Here is a 22,860-nt window from a genome sequence, read left to right as displayed (position 1 = left end):
GCAGCAAGACTTCAAATCATGGCCATGTAAGAGAAATGCCAAACAATTTTGAGTCAAGCTTTCTATATTTCACATCCTTTCCTCTGGCTGTTATCATAGGAGGCCAGAGCATTTGGTCTGTAATATTACCTGGCCCAAGAACTTTCTCTTATGCAATAAATCGTGTTAAATTTAACTTGTCCTTGGAGCCTCTGTTTTGGAATCTAGGCAAGACTTTCCCAGTATTTATGAAAAGAATAACACCTCTTAGTAATCAAGTTGCGTATGATAAAGTACTGTGGTCAGTAAGGAATTCCCCAAAAGACGGGATTTTATTGTGGGTCAAACAACTTAAGGACTGTTCTTTCTCCTAAATTGTCAATCAATGTGACAGCAGTACATGAATCTGTAAAACATCTTCCGAATGCTCAACTATAGGCATGATGAGAGAACATTCTGATTGATCTGAAACTGTTTTTTCTAGTCTATAAATATTACTGAGGAGTAAATGTACTTGCACTTGCTTTCTTAAAAAAGTTCAAAATCAAAAGATCTTGCATGAATATTATGGGAATTCTAAATATTAAGTATCTTGCATCTTTATAGTTTTTTATTATGAGTTATTTTATGATTATTTAAACTAATGAAATATAATTTAATAGTGGAAGGGGTAAGAGATATAAGCAAAATAAAAAACAGAATCCATCTTCATAAGTAATTCTAAGCAACTTTTTGTTTATCGGAATATTTTAGATCAATTTTTATAAACTGAACATTATATTGACCTCTTTATATTTGAATGTTATTTGCAAATGTTGTTTCAACAAATATCAACTTGTTTGCTGAAAAAGACGTTTTTTGAACATGATTTATTATGTCTATAAAATAGAAATTTGTCTTTATGAAATGATTATAACACAAATACAATAGCACTTGTATATACATGTTTATTTGAGTGCCCATGAAAGTCATAAACATTAACTGATGCTGGTACACCAAGAGAAAACTAGCTGAGATTGTAATCCTAGCACCAGAGAAGCTGCCTGGAGTCTGATGTCAGCTTATGCTACTGAGAGCATGTCTCAAAAACAAACAACCAAACAACCAAACAGCAAACACACACCACAAAGCCTAAACAGAACTAACAAAAAAAAAAAGACTGTTTTTCAATTTCTGACACTGTGGAAACTAGAATGATGTTGAGCGATTGGTACAAATTTAGAGAAATCGTCTAGAAATAGGAGCGAATATCCACAAACATGACTGATTAAATAGACCAGAAGAAGCAGCTGCTCTGTCCTGAGGTTGATGAGCGTGTGCTACCTCTCTCTGTCTCTCTGTCTCTGTCTCTGTCTCTGTCTGTCTCTCTGTCTCTCTCTGTCTTCTCTCTCTCTCTCTCTCTCTCTCTCTCTCTCTCTCTCTCTCTCTCTCTCTCTCGGATGATGACTGCATCCCTCAAGATGACAATCATTTCTTTACATTGTTTGCAATCATTTATTATAACTCAGTACTTAAAGGCTTGTTCATACTTTCTCCTACCCTGTTTTTCTTTTCTGTGTGGCCATTCTTTCTCAGGAAAGCGTGGCTCTTAATTTCTAAGTTCACTCTCTCAGATTTTCCTCTGGGAGTCTGATTGTCATTCCTAACCTTAGCTTTGCATTACCACTCTAAAAATATTCTCAGTATTAATTAAAAACAACATTAATGTGTGTGTGTGTGTGTGTATGCAAAATTTTTAATCTCAGAACAGAAAGGGTTACTTATATTTTGTTGAAAGTCAAACGTATGTTTAAAAATATCCCCAATTTGGTGCAAGCATTAATACAAAATACTTACACTGCTTTTGACATCCTTCAGCTTGGGCAGAATGTCTAGTCCAAAGCCATCTGCCTGTCCTCTGGTTTTGTTCCCAGCATTCATGTAGTTCCCAAAGGCTAGAACCAAACCCAGGACCTGCATGACTCCTGGTCCATTTTTTAATGTCTATAAGACAAGATAACAAAGATGTCTCTCATATACACTGTCTTATTTGAATCATCTAAAATCAATACCAAGCTAATCATATCACATGGATAGTTTTGAGTGACAGCCAAGCTATGACCTTCCCTGTTATTTAGTACATTTCAAAAATAGTGTCTCAAAGTTAACTTTTCAATTGCATGCCAGAAGTAAGCATGAGTATGATTGTAGAAGCCAGAAGATGCCATCCCAGTCCATATACAATGAGAATTTCTACAAGATAATGTCATCTGTTAGCCTTCATTGGCTCTATGTTAGGCACAATACAGACTTCTGGCTATAAGCCATAGAATCTCAAAAGGCAGGTGTAAAGATTGAATTCCAGGTTTAGTCTTGCTTATTACAGCTTCAGCCTCATCTTTCCCAGGACGCTGCTTTTTGTGCCACTTCCTCTGAAAGTGTTTCTAGTAATAACTTTCCATTCTGCCAGGTGGCTTATCCCAATCAGAACAAATGATTCTTTTGATTTTTTTTAAAAACTGTTTTAAGTGCTAATAGTGGTCCTTACAGCTCAAAGTTTATTTGTTGCATTCAGATGAGTATTTTTCTTCCACTAAGACAAATGACTATTCCAAAAAACCGTTTAGGTACAATAAGCATTAACATTTTACCGAGGTTCCATTTTGAATAAACAACCCAAAGAGAAATGAATTCCTTCAAATCACATCCACTTGCAACTCTCATATCTGAGAGAATACAGGAAATGGGGCTTGTATTTTGGCAACTTAGATCCTAGGAGACTAATATATATTTGTCAGGCTCTCAATGTGGTCTCACTGCCTTGTGAATACATCTAAACACATACTTTCTTCCTGAAGTCCAGTCTCCAAACATTCCCTTATGTGGGATTGTTTCACTCCAATCTACAAGTTCTTCCAGGGGACAAAAATTATAAAAAATAAATAAGAATATGATTGAACACAAATATCACAATTTGTGATCCTTTCTCTGATCTGGAACCTACCTCACACAGCTTTTGCAGCAATTCTAACTTGCGACGAATTGAGCAAATGCTCTCTGAAAATGTCGACTGAAATAGGATGCAGAAGACACGCTCTGAGAAGTTGGGGATTAGTGACAGCTCATACAGGAACCTAAGGAGACAAAGGTGAGGAGGGAGCAAAAGTGTAAGGACCCAAACAAAGGGCCTCCTTTATTATAAATATGCGTGCAGACCCTTTCTCTCCCATTCTGAGAGGCTCATCTGCAGTCTTCATTGGCCTCCCAGGTCCCTAAACACACTTACTGTTCAGGTTTGTCCAGAGACTTGGCATTTTCCTTGTCTTTGGAGGATCGACTGTGCTTTTCAATTTTTTCAAGTTCATCTGACTGTGCTCTCTGGAAAAATGAAAGCCAAGTGTTTTATTTTGTATTTTTCCAAAACTCTTCAAGGCCATCCTTTAGATAACAATGATCTAAATACTGGAGAATTTTTCTATACTTTAATTTCTTAGCATTTGTTGTGGTAACATTTGATTTAATGCACAAGATGTTTTAAGGTGTATGTACAATAAAATCCACATCATGCCAAAATCCCAGATATAATGCTATTGACTATTAATGATCTGAAAGTTATTTATTTATTCAAGCATAAAACAATAGTTTTCCCCTATTCACGAATTTGGCTATTTATGCTACTTTCTAGAAAGACATCGTTTTTAAAAATGTAATCTCATTCAAATCATCATGAAGTTAAAGTTGGAACTAATTTGATCTTCAATCTTTTTAAAAATATCTAAATATCACAATAATTGTGTATTGCTTTTGTTATACTTGGAGAAAAGTACAATTAAACTATTAAAACATGGAACAAAAAAAGACTTTTATGCGTATGTTGAACATGATATTTGGATACAAAAATAGCTTCAGCCATATTTTGCTCCTGTCTCCTTTCACTCTGTACAACTTTAAGTGCAGATTCTATTATGTTATTTCTTCATGAGAGACAATCATCTTTATTTCTTGTACAAGTGAAGGGTTTACAGATTGCATGAAGCACAAAATTATTTCTTCTTATGGAACACAGGCATTATTTTTATTTGTACTCAGATATAATTTTACACCTCACAAAGATGTGTCTGATGGGCCCAAGCTGCATCTGCCATGTGCATTCCAGACTCATTCATAGCCATATGCTGAGCTGAAGGGAAGCCCTCAGAACTTAAAATGCCCTCAATACTATACACTGTTAGAATGGATGTATGAGACGGAGTAAAGAGGTCCCCAGAGAATGAGCAGCCAACATCCATGCGAGTGAACTGCTCTCTATTAATTAACTGCTTATTCAGAAATGAAGGTTAGAGAAAGGACTGAAGGAGCTGAAGATGTTTGTAACCCCATAAGAAGAAAAACAATATCAGCCAACCAGATCCCACCAGAGCTCCAAGGGACTAAACTACCAACCAAAGAGTACACATGGAGGGACCTATGGCTCTACCTGCATACGTAGCAGAGGATGGCCTTGCCAAGCATCAATGGTAGAAGAGGCTCAATGTTCCAGTGTAGGGGAATTCCAGTGTGGGAATATGGGAGTGGGGGTGGGGGGAATACCCTCATAGAAGCAGAGGAAGGGGGAATGGGAGTTTCAGGGGACCAGGAAAGGGGATAACATTTGAAACATAAAGAAAATATCCAATAAAAAAGAAGACGATAAATTAAAATTTAAAAGTAAAACAATAACAAAATGAAGGTTTTCCATTTATAATAATAACTATCTAACCTCAAGAAGAAGCATCTTCTAACTGATGACAGGAAGGATATGAAAAGAGAGGTGAATACTGTCTCATTCACAGGTATACATAAAGGAGCTTCACTTAGTATGTAAATTCCACACTTCCCCAACTTACCAGGAACTTGTACAAGAAATTTAAGGGAATAAAAACCAATGATCTGGGACTGGAGAGATTGCCCAGTGGTTAACAGTGGGTTCTTCTCTTGAAAAAGACCCGAGTTTGATTACTAGCACCCCTACACCAGGCAGCTCATAACTGCCTCTAACTCCACCTCTAGGGAGATCTCCTACTTTTACCTCCTGTAGAGACTTACATTGACATGCACATGTGTGCACGTGGGCACACATACACATTATTAAAAATACGCCTCAAAAAGTAATCATCTGATTTATTTCTCAAGGATGTAAAGAATCAGTCCCACAGCTATCACTATAATGTCTCTTGAAGCCATATTATAAAATGTGCCTAATAAGAAAACGGCATTGCTCTTATTGACAAGAGAGACCAAAGCAATATCACAGAAGAATACTAAACCTGTAAATATTGACAAGGCAACAGATGTGTGGACAAACTTAAATACAGCTTCCTAATTCCCATTATCTCCCCATTAAATAAAAATACATGAAAGCTATCTGATATTTATGAGCCCATGTTCATTGTACACCTTAAACCTCAGCAAAAGGTAAAAAGTTCAGCTTCCTACAACTTGGTTACATGACTGTATATGGAGCTTTTATGTTGTTTCTTGAACAAAATACTTTTACCTATACATCTTGGCAGAGAACTTATCTGAGTAAGTGTACAAGCATACACATGCTTGTGTGTGTTTATGTGTGTGTGTGTGTGTGTGTGTGTATGCATATGTGTCTCTGTGTGAATGGCAATGTATCTATAAGCCATTCAAGTTTCTTTTTTTTTTTTGTTTTTGTTTTTTTTTTGTTTTTTTGTTTTTTTTTTTTTTATTGGATGTTTTATTTACATTTCATATGTTGTCCCCTTACCCCATCCCCCACCCACCCAGGAACCCCCAATCCCCTCACACCTCCTCCTTCTTCTTTGTGGATGTAACCTCTATCTACCCCTCCACTCCCACCTCCCCACCCTCAAAACTCCCACCCCCTGGGGCGTCCAGCCTTCATGAGGTCAAGGATCTCATCTTCCACCTGTGCCCAGCAGGGCCCTCCACTCTTATATATTCAGCTAAGGCCCTGGATCCCTCCATAAGTGCTCCCAGGCTGGTGGTTTAGACCCTGGGAGCTGTGGTTGGTTGGTATTGTTGCTCTCCTCATGGGGCCACAAATCCTTTCAGCTCCTTCAGTCTTCACTCTAACTCCTCCATTGAGAACCCCATGATCACTTCAATGGCTAGTTGTGAGCATCTGCCTCTGAATATGTCAGACTCTTTAAGTCTTTAAAAGCAATGCCTTCTGGTCAGATGTCTTTCTGGCCATGTCAAAGTCACTCCCTAAACTAGGACTCACTGTAAATTATCAAATGTAAAATCCTTCATATGCTGTATTACATAAAGGTACTTCTTAAACTTTTACATTTTACATTTTACTTTTACATTTAGCTCCATTTTTCCCAAGAAATTTTATACGTCTCTGAGTATATAGGTATATAGAATAGATTTTTAAAAATCAATTTAGTTGTAATAAATAATAAAAAAAATTTAGAACACATGATATTTGTATGCAACTTTTTGACTTATTAAACATAAAAGCATTTTTTCATACAATGAGATAAATACACTTGCTTAGTTTTACATAAGAGATGAAATGCTATAGGGAGGGTTGGTATAAGCCTTTAATCCCAGCACTTTGTAAACAGAGGCAAGTGGATCTCTGAATTCAAGGCCAGCTTGTTCTATAGACTGAGTCCTATCAAGGACTGTCTGGATTGGACTGTCTTGGAAGGAGGGGGAATAATATTTGGGTCAGTCAGGTGTGAAACAACTTGTATATTTTTGAGAACTAGATGAATATTTATAAGCTTCAATGCAGAAAACACTGCTACACACAAATACTTAGTGCAAAACTGGAAGAAATATGTATCAGAGCCATTTCAAAATTTGTTGGAAATACTTCCCTAATCACAAGTCAAAATTCATTTAATGAGTTTTCATAAAACTCAAGTCAGCAGTTCAAACAATATTTTTGTAATCAAGCATCCTAATACTATAGATACAAAGATATCCTAGTCACTGCTTTCTGTAATTAAACTATTGTGTACCAACAAAAGCACAGATACAGACACAAATACACAGAAAGTAAAACACTGTAGTTTATAACACAAAATCATTTCAAACTTAACCCATGGTCTTCAGTCAATGTTTCTTGCAACTGTATATATGGCAAGTACAGTACAAAGTACACATATGTGTTCAGAACCAAGGGTGATATGAAGTCTCAAAAGGCATCATGGGCAAGGGTTTCTAGAATCACCTCAGCCTCATTACAATTTGGTTTCAAATGAAGTTTTGATTGTTTATACATTCAGACACAGTTAACTACTACAAAATATTCTGTGATCTCATTTGGGGTCAGACCATTTCTGCTCATTTTTGGAAAAAAAAAAAGCTGCCTCAGTTTGAAGACGCAGCTCAGGCATAGCAGAAGGAATTTTCACTTTGCCCATGCCCCCCATGCTCCTTTCTTCCTCAAGAATGCATATCTATGATGGTGGGCATTCTGCTTTTTTCTTTTCTCTATGGAGCTGAGTTGACATCACCACAGGTAATTTATCTTCTCCATCCTCTCATACACACATTTGCACTTACCACACATATATACTGTCAACCCATGATTGTTGTGCTAAATCCTCATACTAGTCCTTGATCCACACTAAATTTATAAGGGATAGTTGCTTATCGAAGTCTTAGCTTTATGGAGTAACAATCCAAACAGGTATAGTACAGATGTGCAGGAAGCTCCATAATAAGTGTTCAGGAGTACATTCAGGAAAGAGGTAACACATTCCCAAATAAAAGCCAAAGCAGAAACTGGGCTAGGTCTTAAAACTCACTCTGAAAAGCTCAGGGTTCCTCAAAGCTCAGAAGCTTCATAACAGCTATATTAATTCCTTCTGATGACAGCTCTCTCCATGAGAGAAGAACTTCCCACCTGGCCCACCTTTTAAAAGTTTCATCATCTCTCATATTCCCATAAGTGTCCAACATATGGCCCTTTGTAAGGGACATTCAAGCTCTATCCAAACTGTAACACCAGTAAATTAGAAGAAAAAAAATGTCTTTCAAAATATATCTTGTTGAGTCTTTGGTGGTGGACTTTAAGAGCCGACAGATTCAGCACTGTTACTCACCTCTGGGCAAAGTTTGCCTGATCCAGATGCATAGGTATACTGCAGCTTTCTTGTCCTTCAGAATTGGAGAACACTTCTGCACTACTCTTGAGACAGGCTTAAACTAGATGAACCACCTGAAATCTTTTTGCAACTCATTGTGTGGTTCTTGAATGTGAACTTTGTAGATCACAATGGCTTGTAACAATATTAGAAGATTGGACATGTCTGCCACTGTCACATGTCAAATCACATTTTACTGTTACTATGAAATTCGATCTACTTTGAAGAGCCTCTTGGTTAGACTTCAGAAATCCCTTATCATCAATGTGGTAGACCTTTCCGCATCATAACTAAATTCTCGGTAACTACATTATTTTTAACTACCTCCTTACTTAAGCAAACACTTCTTGTGACAATAGTAAATTTTTTTTAAATTGGCATAATGTCTTTAAAGAACACTACAAAACAAAATAAAAAATAACTTTATATTATGTGAATACTTCCTCTCTATTCTGATCCGGTCTCTTCTCTGTGATCAATTCCAACATATATGAGTCTCTTTCAAATATGTTAGTTAGAACCTGATTTTTTAACATCCTTTGACTTTTTTCTGTGCTAAGTATCTTCTTTTCAGATGTTATAGCATGCAGGTAAGTTTTCTTACAAACCATATCACTTCTATAGTAGTTCCTGGTCATTGAGAGATAACATACACACAGTACAGTATCTTTCCCACTAGTGTGAGCATAGTCTCTCATAGTGGGCGCTAAGGCTCCCAGCCAGCTTCCAGAAGAAGCTTTGATGAATGCAGCATAAATAAGGACATTTTAAAGACAATTTCACCTCAATATACTTACAAATAAAATAAGTAAGACCTCTGAATAAGTTAGTTTTAAATATTTTTAGGCTCTTCTTTTTCTCCCATTCACTATCAACACCATATGGCTCTCCTTAGGGAGGCTCAATATCATTTTGCTATTACTTATTATAACAAACTAATACATCCAACATTCCAATGGTTTGATATTCTGAGTGTGTGGTTCTATTGGGAGAAAAGTCCCTCGGACCAGGTTAGCCCGAGAAAGCTCCATAAAGAGATAAGGCTGGCTCTTAGGATCTGCAGCTGCTGTGGTGCTGCTCCTTCCATTCCTAGTGACTCTCGGAGGCTGGCCCATCCCCCATCAATCACCAATTAAGAAAATGCTCTACAGGCTGGCCCCCACCCTGATTGTATGGAAGCATTTTCTCAACTGAGGTATCCTCCTCTCAGATGACAGTTTGTGACAAGTTGACATAAATCTAGCCACCACAGGGAGAAAGAGAAGGCAGGAAATGTAAAGATAAGCAAGAAACACTGAAGACATCATAGGGAAATCATGACAATTATTTATCATCCTAGTAGTATTGTAAAGACTTTGTATTATTAAGAGCTAGTATTGTTAAGAGCTAATATAAGCTCTAAAATAGATATTTGTACATCAGCTCTGCCAAATGTCAGCAAATAAATAAATAAATACAAAAGGAATACTATACCTACCAGAGTATGAATTAAGTCACCTATACACTTGGCTAGTACAGCTTTATCAAGAACTTTTCATATAATACATGGAGGTATGTGTGAAAGTACAAGAATGAGGTCTACAACATATTACATTGTCAGACAGTGTTGTGTTTATATGCTTGGTTGTGTTCTTTTTAATTATGTCTAAATTGTTCTTGGATCATCAGCTTGGATTTCTTGTTGCAAAACATGAAGGATCAAGTAAATGTCTTGTGTTTTTGTACCTACAGAGGTCTCAAATTCTTACCCTTATCTTCAACCACACAAATTATCTCAAACTATGACTGAAATTTGTGCCACAACCCAGAGTTTAAATGGATGGTTTTGGTTTTGTTGGAACTCCAAAAGTCAATTTGGTCTCAAATGCTCTCCTTTCTCTGCCACACCAGTCTGTGGTTAAGCATAGATGCTGTGTTATGAAAAGGAAAGAAAGAAAGAAAGAAAGAAAGAAAGAAAGAAAGAAAGAAAGAAAGAAAGAAAGAGAGAAAAAAGAAAGAACAGAGGAATGTAGATGATTTTTTATAATTTCAAGGTATATTGTCTTCTAGATACTGAACTAAACAGTCTAAATCCATACATATACATGGCTTCAAATTCACACAAAATCTTACAGCACAATATATCAAGCTGCAAATAAAGCACTCTTGCTCCTGTGAAGCGTCTACAGCTATTTTCTTCTATTGCTTTAGATGGTAACATGGAACTCTCTACGTGTGAGGGGGATACTAGTGAGTCACATAGTATTTGCTAGTGGTGATTAAAGATATTAGCTGGAATGGCTTAATTCTATAGTTCACATACTCATATACCAATCAATAAGAGAAAAGATCTTTGTAGTTTCAAACAGTCACTTAAGAGAGTTATTGTGTCCAAGCCCTGTTCCCTTCCATTCACTCAAGAAATTCCTTGCCAAAAGAAGTCATTTGAGTCCATCGTAAAGTCAGTACCTCTCAGTGACTTCCATATTTTAATCATGTACACATCTTGCCCACGTCCACTCTGCTTATTTGCCAAAGAATAAGGTTAGACCTTTCTTCAAGATTTACTGCTTGACTATAAATGAATCTAAGTTGCTGCTAATCCAGGTGTTTTCAGTTACACAAACATGATACCAAAAACTCAGCCATCTCATTCACCTAATCACAAGCCAGTGTAGACTTGGTTCTTATCATTAATTCCACCAGGTATTTTAATACCCATTATCCTGTACCCAAAGCCCTTGCCAGTCATCAGTGGTCAGTAGCTCATTCTTTTGAGTGAGTCTTCGTAAGTCCCTCCCACATCCATGCAGGGATTTTGACTGGTTTTACTTGTACAGATTTTACACGTAGGCAAACACAACCACTACATGTACAGGAGGGAAATGGCTCTATTGTGTATGAAAACCACTGGTCCACAGCTGTTTTTGCCAACTATGCCCCCCCCTTTTTTTATGATGAATGATCCTAGAACCGTGAGAGTGATGGGATTTAGATGTCCCATTTAGGGCTAAGCATTCCACAGTCTCTGATTCATTGCACATTAACCAGTGATACTGTGATACTTGGCATGGCTCATACTTGACAAGAATATATGGTATATGACAAGTCTCTGTGATATTTGACATGCTTGGTCTTTCTTAGAGAAGGCAGGATTCACAAGACTGTTAATCATTTCCTCCAGTCTTAGCATCCTGCATAGTACATTTTGTTACCATGAAACCTATTCCATATGAAAGATTCTGGTATCATGAACCCTATTCCATATGAAAGATGTTTCAATGTAAGAACTAGCTTGATTTCTGTATGCCCTGTGACACAAATATGTGGGAGCTTCACCATTAGGGTTTTTCCATCAAGTTAGTGAGGGACTACTGATATTCTATTTCTTTTGCTCATGTCTATCAATGTGTTAAAAAGCAAATGGTTCATAGGTATGGATTTGAAGTCCATACCAGAGGGTATGGATTTGAAGTCTTGATATCCCTTAAGGGTATATATATACTGCATCAATTTTGAAAACTCATGATGGTAAATGTAAATAGTCTTTGAAGTTATGTTGGTTCAGACTATTTAATTTCCGTAATCAGATAACTTAAATACAGCATAAAACAGGTATATATGTTAGAAGTAAGAGAGAATATGTATATGCAGAATCATTATACCCAAAACATATAAATACTCTAAGGGATATACAGTAAAAATATGAAATCAGGCAAGACCTTTCCAAATTCTTTGTTCTGATTCATTCCAATTTCATGAGGTTCTATATTAAAATTTTGTCCCTCTCCTAAAACATCAGCATCTCTTATTTCTAAATAGTCTACATATTCTAGATAATCTTACACTTGATTATATCTTTTTCATAAATTTAATGCCACAACTTTGCTAGTTTTCTCAATTTTTGCTGCCATGTATTTCTTTTATTAATTAGTCCTAACAATGACACGACTTATATCTTTAGTTTGTATTTTTTTTTTCGAAGCAAGAGTTTTGCTCCATGGAGGCAAATACTGTCTCAACACTTTTACCAATATCTCTAAAATAAAACTCATATATTTTCTTCTCCTCAAGCCTTCAATGATATTTATCCCAATACCCTGGGAAACAATGCTTTGACCAAGAGAGGTGGGAGGTCATCTAGATGTCTCTGTACTTTACCTCTATAACAAATAAATCACTGACTCTCACATGCCCCTCTACTCCCATCATCCTGGTCCTAAATACCATGATCTCTCCATACACTGCTTCAATATCCTGCCCGCCTAATACAGTCAAGCCCCTCCGGCTCTCTCATAACGCAATGATTTTTTTTCTGTTGTTTGCTTGTTAGCAATGAATATAGGACTATGCATACACTATTTAAAGTCTTTAATGGACGTTGATCATTCCTAGATTGATAGCACAGACCTCAGCACTCTCTTTGGTTAGGAGACTAGCCTTTAACAGCTGAGGCATCTCTCTAGCCTAAATCTCCGCATTCATACAGACCAACATGATTATCTTCTTGCTAACCTCTTGCTATCTATGTTCCAGTCTTAATGGCTTTCTGTTTGTTCTTCGAGTCGATTGGGTTCTTATACAATCAACATCTCCTAACCCTCTCACTCTCCACATCTACTCATGCTTGCTTCAACTTCAATCTCTCTAGTTTGGAGAGGCCTTTCTGAACCTCCCTCCCCAACATATTGCAATTTACTCCCTTACTATAACCTCTCTTTAGAAATGAGCTTTTCCCCCTCAGCATATATGATAATTTTATAAGAACATTCAAAGCCTGAGGTATACACTAGAAAGATAAATCTATGGTATAAAATAAATGCTGGCTTTGCTTATCACTGTATTGCTAGCTCAACACATGTGGCAAAATAAAACTGGCATTGAATAAACACCTGCTGGAAGATTACCTTTTTATTGCTCTCAAGTGTCCTTCTATTTTTAATGTCTTATTATTCCTTTCTGGAATAGAAAACACAATCAGAAGGTGTTGAAGGAGTCAGGTACAGTGGCAAGGATGTTTGGCTTTAAAGTAGTGGAGATCAATGCATCTCTGAGAGCAATGATCACGTGATCATGGGCAAAAATCAGATTTTATACTGGATGGTGGCCAGAGGAAGAGTTCCTTTCTCAGGGAAATGAGATTTTTTTTTTTTTTAATAACAGTACTTCACAGTCTTTAGTTCATTCCTACACTCCAGCATCAACAACTCCACTCTTCTGGTAATTCTCCTCATGGTCCCCCCACTTTTATCTTACCCCTTTCCTCTATTCCAGTCACTTTTTATGTTTGCCATCATCACACAAAAACTTTGTTCTTTCTGATTTAAATTGCACACTTTCTTGCCCCACCAGAAATGTCCTCACGCATACCTTCCCCTACCATTCCTTTCTTCCTCTATGTTTTCATCACAGTGAGGGAAGAAGGCAGCCCATGGTACCTGACAATGTAAGTCTGTTAGGACATTGCAATCTGGCTCTGTGATGCAGGAAAATTACTAGAGCCCAGGAGACCAAATACAAATACTTCTATAACTGACAAGTGCATTCAAAACATAAGGCATTGTTTGTTTGTTGTTTCTGTTAAAGAAAGTGAGGTAATACAACCACAGAATACTATGTATGTCTCATTGAGACTCATTTGCAAACATGGTGAAAAAGTTATGCAGTCTTTTGAAATAATTTTACATAACTAACAAATTACACAAGAAAAGAGATTTTGATTGAAGTCAAGTATACAATTACACCAGACTTTTCACCAGAGAATATAAAAGTCAGAAGATCCTAGACTGATACCATATAGACCCTAAGAGAAGACAAATGCCAGCCCAGACTACTATACCCAGAAAAACTCTCAATCACTATAATCACTATAGATGGAGAAACCAAGATATTCCATGACAAAACCAAATTTACACAATATCTTCCCACAAACTCAGCCCTACAAAGGATAATAGATGGAAAACTCGAACACAAGGAAGGAAACTACAACATAGAAAAAGCAAGAAAGTAGTATTGCAACAAACCCAAAAGAAGATAGCTACACAAACATTATTCCACTACTAATAACAAAAATAACAGGAAGCAACAATCATTTTTCCTTAATATCTCTTAATATCAATGGACTCAATTCCCCAATAAAAAGACACAGACTAAGAGACTGGATATTTAAACAGAACCCAGAATTTTGCTGCATACAGGAAACACACCTCAGTGACAAAGACAGACACTACCTCACAGTAAAAGGATGGAAAACAATTTTCCAAGCAAATGGGCCCAAGAAACAAGCTGGAGTAGCCATTCTAATATCGAATAAAATCAACTTTCAACCAAAAGGTATAAAAAAAAAAAAAGGAAATGCCCATCAAAGGAAAAATCTACCAAGATGAACTCTCAGTTCTGAACATCTATGTGCCAAATGTAAGAGCACCCACTTTCATAAAAGAAACCTTACTAAAGCTCAAAGCACACATTGCACTTCACACAATAATAGTGGGAGACTTCAAAACCCCGCTCTCATTAACAGACAGATCATGGAAACAGAAACTAAACAGAGATACAGTGAAACCAACAGAAGTTATGACCCAAATGGATTTAACAGATATCTATAGAACATTTCACCCTAAAACAAAAGAATATAAAATTTTCTCAGCACCTCATAGTACCTTCTCCAAAATAGACCACATAATTGGTCACAAATAGGCCTCAACAGACACAAGAAAATTGAAATAATCCCATGCATCCTATCAGATCACCATGGACTAAGGCTGGTCTTTAATAACAACAAAAACAATGGAAAGCCCAAATTCATGTGAAAACTGAACAACACTCTACTCAATGATAATATAGTCGAGGAAGGAATAAATAAAGAAATTAAAGACACTTTAGAATTTTATGAAAATTAAGACACACCATATCAAAACTTATGGGACACAATGAAAGTAGTGCTAAGAGGAAACTCATAGCTCTAAGGGCTTAAAAAAGAAACTGGAGAGAGCATACACTAGCAGCTTGACAACATACCTGAAAGCTCTAGAAAAAAAGGAGCAAATACACCCAAGAGGAGTAGAAGGCAGAAAATAAAACTCAGGGCTGAAATCAACCAAGTAGAAACAAATAGAACTATACAAAGTATCAACAAAACCAGAAGCTGGTTCTTTGAGAAAATCAACAAGATAGATAACCCTTAGCCAGACTAAACAGAGGGCACAGAGACAGTATCCAAAATAATAAAATCAGAACTGAAAAGGGTGACATAACAACAGAAACCAAGAAATTAAAAAAATCATCAGATCCTACTACAAAAGCCTATAATCAACAAAATTGTAAAATCTAGATGAAATGGACAATTTTCTAGACAAATACCAGTTACCAATGTTAAATCAGGAGCAGATAAGCCATCTAAACAGTCCCATAACCCCTAAAGAAATAGAAGCAGGCATTAAAAACCTCTCCACCAAAAAAAAAAAAAAAAAAAAAAAAATCTGATTCCAAATAGTTTTAGTGCAGAGTTCTATCAGACCTTCAAAGAAGACTTAATGCCAATTCTCTATAAACTGTTCCACAAAATAAAATCAGAAGTTACACTACCCAATTCATTCTATAAAGCCACAATTATGCTCATACCTAAACCACACAAAGATACAACAAAGAAAGAAAACTTCAGGTCAATCTCCCTTATGAATATTGATGCAAAAATACTCAATAAAATTCTCGCAAACCGAATTCAAATACATACCAAAACAATTATCCATCATGATCAAGTAGGCTTTATTTCAGGAATGCAGGGTTGGTTCAATATTCAAAAATCCATCAATATAATCCACAATATAAACAAACTCAAAGAAAAAACCACATGATCATATCACTAGATGCTGAGAAGGCATTTGACAAAATTCAACACCCCTTCATGATAAAAGTCTTGGAAAGATCAGGAATCCAAGGCCCATACCTAAACATAGTAAAAGCAATATACAGCATACCAGTAGCTAACATCAAACTAAATGGAGAAAAACTTGAAGCAATCCCACTAAAATCAGGGACTAGACAACACTGCACACTATCTTCCTACCTATTCAATATAGTACTGGAAGTCCTAGCCAGAGCTATTAGACAACAAAAGGAGGTCAAAGGGATACAAATTGGAGAGGAAGAAGTCAAAATTTAACTATTTGAAGATGATATGATAGTATACTTAAGTGACCCCAAAACTTCCACCAGAGTACTCCTAAACCTGAAAAACAACTTCAGCAAAGTAGCTGGATATAAAATGAACTCAAATAAATCAGTAGCCTTCCTTTACTGAAAAGATAAACAGGCTGAGAAAGAAATTATGGAAATGACACCCTTCACAATAGTCACAGACAATATAAAATACCTTGGTGTGAATCTAACCAAACAAGGAAAAGACCTGTATGACAAGAACTTCAAGTCTCTGAAGAAAGAAATCAAAGCAGATCTCAGAAGACGGAAAGATCTCCCTTGCTCATGGATTGGAAAGATTGATATAGTAAAAATGGCTCTTGCCAAGAGCAATCTACAGATTTAATGCAATCCCTGTCAAAATTCCCACTCAATTCTTCACAGAGATAGAAAGAGCAATCCTCAAATTCATTTGGAATAACAAAAAGGATACTGAAAGCTACTCTCAACAATAAAGGAACTTCTGGGGGAATCACTATCCCTGACCACAAGCTATACTATAGAGCAATAACAATAAAAACTGCATGGTATTGGTACAGAGACAGGCAGGAAGATCAATGGAATAGAATTGAAGACCCAGAAAAGAATCCACACACCTATGATCACTTGATCTTTGGCAAAGGAACTAAAACCATCCAGTGGAAGCAAGACAGAATTTTCAACAAATGGTGCTGGTTCCACTGGAGGTTAGCATGTAGAAGAATGTAAATTTATCCATACTTATCTTCTTGTACAAAGCTCAAGTCCAAGTAGATCAAGGACTTTCACATAAAACCAGCAACACTTAAACTAATAGAAGAGAAAATTAGGAAAAACATCAAACACATGGGCACATGGGAAAAGTTTCTGAACAGAACACCAATGGCTTATGCTCTAAGATCAAGAATTGACAAACGGGACCTCATGAAACTGCAACGCTTCTATAAAGCAAAGGACACCATCAATAGGACAAAATGGCAACTTTTGGGAAAAGATCTTCACCAACTCTACATATGATAAAGGGCTAATAGCCAAGGTATACAAAGAAATGAAGAAATTAGACTCTAGACAATCAAATAACCCTATTAAAAATGGTGTACAGAGCTAAACAAGGATTTCTCAACTGTGGAAACTCGAATGGCTGAGAAGCACCTAAAGAAATATTCAGCATCCTTAGTCATTAGGGAAATGCAAATCAAAACAACCCTGAGATTCTACCTCACACCAATCAGAATGGCTAAGATAAAAAACACAGGTAACAGCAGAATTTGGCGAGGATGTGGAGAGAGAGGAACACTCCTCCATTGTTGGTGGGAACGTAAGCTGGAACAACCACTATGCAAAGGAGTCTGGTAGTACCTCAGGTAATTGAACATACTGTAACTTGAGGACTCAGCTATATCACTCCTAGGCATATACCCAAAAGATGTTTCAACATACAACAGGGACACATGCTCCATTATGTTCATAGCAGCCTTATTTATAAAAGCCAGAAGCTGGACAGAACCCAGATGTCCTTCAACAGAGGAATGGATATAGAAAATGTGGTACATTTACACAATGGAGTACTACTCAGCCATTAAAAACAATGATTTCATGAAATTCTTAGGCAAATGGTTGGAACTGGAAAATATCATCCTGAGTGAGGTAACCCAATCACAAAAGAACACACGTGGTATGTACTCACTGATAATTGGATATTAGCCCAAAAGCTCACAATACCCAAGATTCAATGCATAGAACACATGAAACTCAAGAAGAAGAAAGAAGACCAAAGTGTGGGTGCTTTGGTCCTTCCTAGAATGAGTAACAAAATTCTCAACCAGAGCTCCCAGAGTCTCAACCTCCAGCCTGGGAACACAAAGGGAGGGACACATGGCTCCATCTGTTCAATTTCCTGAGGTGGCCTTGTCAGGCATCAGTGGAATTGGAGTTTGGAGCCTTGGTCCCTGAAAGTTTGGATTCCCTAGTGTTGGGGAATTAGAGAGCAGGGAAGCAGGAATGGGAGGATGGTGGGAGCACACTCTCATATACATAGGAGGAGGGGAGATTGAATAAGGGGTTCTGGGGGGAATGGTAGAGGAGATAACATTGAAAGGTACATAAATAAACTATCCAATAAAAAAAACAAAACAGATAATGAATCTGACAATTGTAGTTGAGCAGTCAAAACGTTTTGTCAACAATTTATTATGGGGATTTTGTATAATCCTCAAGGACAAGGTATTGTGGAAGAGGCCCATGGAACTTTAAAAAGATTGATGAGACATACTGTTGCTGAGACAAAGAATGATGCTGACCTGTGAACTTGCCGAGTGCCCTGACAAGGGGAGTGGGGAGCTGTATTGACATATGTTCCTTACCCACCTTTGGCTTGACTATATCCCAGATGGAACAAGCTATCTTGCCTCAAGTTCTTAGACCTTGTGGGATAGAGAATCAAAAAGAGAAATTATGTCTCCTGTATCCTTCTTAAAAGTGACCAGCTATTTGGACTAAATCATGTACTGGTCTAGAAATCAATCCAATATGGGAAATAACAGTCTACTTTTGGAAGACTGTATCTGGACTTTGTCAGAGACATATTTGGAAGCTAGCTGTAGCTTGCTATGATGTTAGGATAGCAAGAGATAATGTTGGGACTGGATATGGATTCCAAACAAGGGTTAATGCATGTTTTATGGCTCTTTTAATTGTTAAGCTAAAATTGGTTTTGTCTCTTCTACAGTATTTATTGTAAGTTGCATTGACTGTATAATTTCCAATTATGTTTGTGTGTTGAACCTGGCATGTCTGTCAATCAGCTTTCGTCTCACTGCCCTGAGTCTTAGAAAACCTTGATTCTCTGAAAAAAGCTTGAAAGTGCTGGAAGAAGTGAGTTAGGCTTTAAGCAGAAGCAAGAGGATAGCAGGCTTGTTTATTGCTGGTATAACAGCTTTAATTCCATTAATTGCTAGCACCAGCGCTTATGCAATAGCATTGACACAAGGAGTTAAGACAACTATTTTTGTTAACCATATAGCAAAAAAATGTTACTAATGTATTGAGTATACAAAAGGATTTATATAGGTGTCTGGAACAACGAATGATGCTCTGTAACCCATTCAAATTATCTGAAGGAGGTTCAGGGTTCAAGAGTTAGGGGCCATCCCAAGTGTCATGACAAGTGTCACTGGAGTAGTGTTACTTTTAAAATTCACAATGATTATCATAATTAGAAAAAAGTTTAAAGACACCTGTAGGATACTTGGCATAATCCTAACACCTCTCTGGGTGTGTTAACTTTGCATAGTAAGATTATGAATTTAAAAAATGCTGCTCCATTGACTTTTGATGCTGCAGATAAGGTTGATAAAATTATCTGTGGCCTGAGGTCAGTATTTCCATTTTGTTCAAACCTCAGTAATGGCATATACAGCTTGATCAGGCTAGCCCTTCTTGTCCTGGGAATACTTTTATTCCTGCCCATCATGTTAAAGCTTATCTTTAACAACATCAACATGTTGGCAGTTAAAGTACATGGCTTAAACCTGAAAATGGACCCCCAGACAGAGTTATTAATTTAACAGGTTGGCAAGCCAAGGATGGGTAAGATTCTGCACAGAGCTTTACCAACCTAAGGCATAAGTGCATTGCTTTTGATAATTCATATTCCATGATGTGTAAGGAAGGCATTCTTACCAGAACAACCTAAGACAGGCTCAGTCTTGTTAATGAAATAAAAAAGGGGTGAGAGGTGGAGAGCCTTTGGGGCTGCTTGGCAAGAATCTGACATGGGCCAAAGACAAGGAAATGGGCTGCTTGGCAGGAATATGACATTGGTCAAGAACAAGGAAGCAGGCTCCAAGCAGGAATCTGACATTAGACTAGAACAAAGAAGTAATTTCAGGTAGGAAACTAAATCATAGGCTATAACAAAGAAGTAATCTCAGGCAGGAATCTAAATATTAGACTAGAAAAAAGAAGCAATTTCAGACAAGAATCTAAATTTTAGGCTAGATCAAGGAAGTAGGCCTCAGACATGTAAATGACCTTGGGTTAGGATAGGGAATTAGGCTCAGATATGTTGCTCGTCCTGACAAGCCTTTAGAAACAGTGATCACGGGAGTGTTCACATAATTGGGTTTTATACCTTGCTTTTCCTTTGACTATTTGTGCTTATTATATTGCTTATTCCTTGACTATTTGAATCTAATGTATTGCTAGACCCTCAACCTAAAACTGACCTTAATACATGTATATAATCAAAATGGTATAAAAGTATAAAGTAAGAGGGGGTATAGGAAAAAGGGTTCTAGGGAGATGAAATGGGGAAAGGAGATGATATCTGTATTGCAATTAAATAAAATATCCAATAAAAAGTGCCTGACCACAGATTATACATTTTAGCCATATTTAAACAAACCACAATTTGGAAAAGTAGTTTACTCATGATAATTAACTCAATTCCATATACACAAAAAAGTTTAAGACATGATGACATTGAAATTCTTTTTAAAGTACAATTGAAATCTTACATAAGGATAGATACTATAGGTTATCTGAAGAAACAGGCTCAAGATAAACAAACTTATGATAAAGATCTGGGAGAGGATAGGACTATATATTGACTGAGACAAACTCAAAATCAAGGCCTGGAGGAGGCAGCATGTCCTGGGCACACAGAGAGGTCACCAGGGTATTAATCACATTGGTTCTCAGCCTCCTGAGCAGAAAACAGGTTATTCATCTATCCCTTTGAAGAGACAAACATGTATGTTTAATATTCTTAGTTTTCCTACTGTTTGTATATACAGGAAGACCTACATACTATCTACATATATGTACAGAAAAGCATCCATGTCCATAAAATAATAATAATCTAAATTTTAAGTGAAATCTAACTAAAAAAAATAGAGGTTACACAGGAACACACATACCATCTTGATAGAAGAAAAAAATGGTTTAATTTAATAAACGAGTGATATAAGTGTGTGTCATTGTAATGTTCTACACCTTTATTAACTGAGTACTGAGTCTCAAAGAGTTTAACTTTTTAAAGAAACTTATAATCTTGCTTAACGCATCTTTGAAGCCTATTTTCACTTGCTTGTTTCTAAGAGTGTAGATGAATGGGTTTAACAGAGGTGCAAGCGGGTATTTAAAACAGCTACTCTCTTATTAAAATTTGCTGCATCTTTAAAAGAAGGACTTATATACATGAAAATACAGCTTCCATAAGAAAGTGAGACCACTATCATGTGAGAGGAACATGTAGAAAAAGCTCTGTTTCTCTGTTGAGCAGAGGGGATCCTCGAAATGGTCTTGATGATGTGTGTAGGAGAGAATCACCAGCAACAAGGTGAAGATGAGGGTCACAGTAGCCAGGAGGAACTGGATCACTTCTATGAAGTGTGTGTCTGAACATGATAAATGCAGCAATATAGTGTAGTCACAGCAGTAATGACTGATGAGGTTGGATGCACAGGAAGGCAACTGAAGAGTCATTGCATCTGGCACAGCAACAACTATAAACCGAGATAACCAGGAACTTTAAACTAGTTGGAAGCAAAGTCTCTTGCTCATGACAGTTGTGTAATGCAGGGGTCTGGAAATGGCAACATAGTGGTCATAGGATGTCACTGGTAAGAGGTAAAATTCGATTGCTCCCAGAAGGATTGCAAAAAAATACTGTGTGAAGCAACCAGCAAAGGAAATAGTCCTGTCTCCAGTTCCAATATTGATTAGCATTTTGGGAACAAAGACAGAGGTAAACGGTATCTCCAGAAATGCAAAATTTCGGAGGAAGAAATACATAGACGTCTGGAGGCGATAATCCAGCAGAGTCAAGAGAATGATGGTTGAGTTTCCCATAACACTTAAGATATAAGTTAAGAGTCAAAAGAGAAAAAGCATAGCTTGAAGGTTGACATCGTTTGTCAATCCAAGAAGAATGAACTTTGTCGCTGATGAGTGGTTTGACATCATTAACTTCAGGCAAATCAAAATAGAGAATAACAAAAACAAAAGGTTGAAGTGAAATTTAATTTGGCTTCAATATAAAATCAGAATCCACAACTAAAAACAATTGTTTTAAACTTTGAATCTTTTTCTATACTTTTTGTTTTAAAAGTTAATTATTACACTAGAATAAGAAAAGCCCTTGATTATTAATTTGTCTCCATACTTGGAGACTGGGAGATATTTCATTTAAATTATATCAGCATGTATTTTCTAACTGGCTGATGATTCTTTATTTTCTGTTCTGATTTTACTCTCTTGAGTGATTCGCACCTGTCATATTTTCATAGATTTGTAGAGAAATATCCATGTATGTATGTGACATAATAGTAGAAGGGGAAAATGAAAGTGACTCAGAGAGGCAAAGGAGTATAAATATAAATATATACTACAGCAGAATGAAAATGCTGATACAAAATCCATAACCTTATACAATGAATACATACTGATGAAGTTGTAGAAAAAAGTTGCCTACTTTAAAGTTAGCATTTCAATCTACTTGTTAGTCAACAGATAAATATAATCCAAAACATGAATTATCATATCAAAACTAAACTTGTTGTATTTAGGAACATATATTTATGTACAAATACATACATACATATATATA

General features: G+C 36.6%; 1 protein-coding gene across 2 annotated transcripts in view; it reads right to left on the bottom strand.

The window, feature by feature from the left end:
• Fmn2 (formin 2) overlaps positions 1-22,860 on the bottom strand; it is a 339,367-nt gene that overhangs the window by 118,103 nt on the left and 198,404 nt on the right. For both annotated transcript variants that reach the window (XM_028755264.1, XM_028755265.1), the window contains 3 exons: positions 3,245-3,336; positions 2,963-3,092; positions 1,816-1,962 (listed from right to left, as the gene is read on the bottom strand). In XM_028755264.1, the coding sequence (XP_028611097.1) occupies positions 1,816-1,962; positions 2,963-3,092; positions 3,245-3,336 (369 nt within the window). The remainder of the gene's footprint in view (positions 1-1,815; positions 1,963-2,962; positions 3,093-3,244; positions 3,337-22,860) is intronic.

Source organism: Grammomys surdaster, unplaced genomic scaffold (assembly GCF_004785775.1).
Source record: "Grammomys surdaster isolate TR1022 unplaced genomic scaffold, NIH_TR_1.0 126051, whole genome shotgun sequence".
NCBI lineage: Eukaryota > Metazoa > Chordata > Mammalia > Rodentia > Muridae > Grammomys > Grammomys surdaster.
Note: the sequence above shows the minus strand (reverse complement) of the source record. Positions and strands in the feature narration are given on the sequence as shown.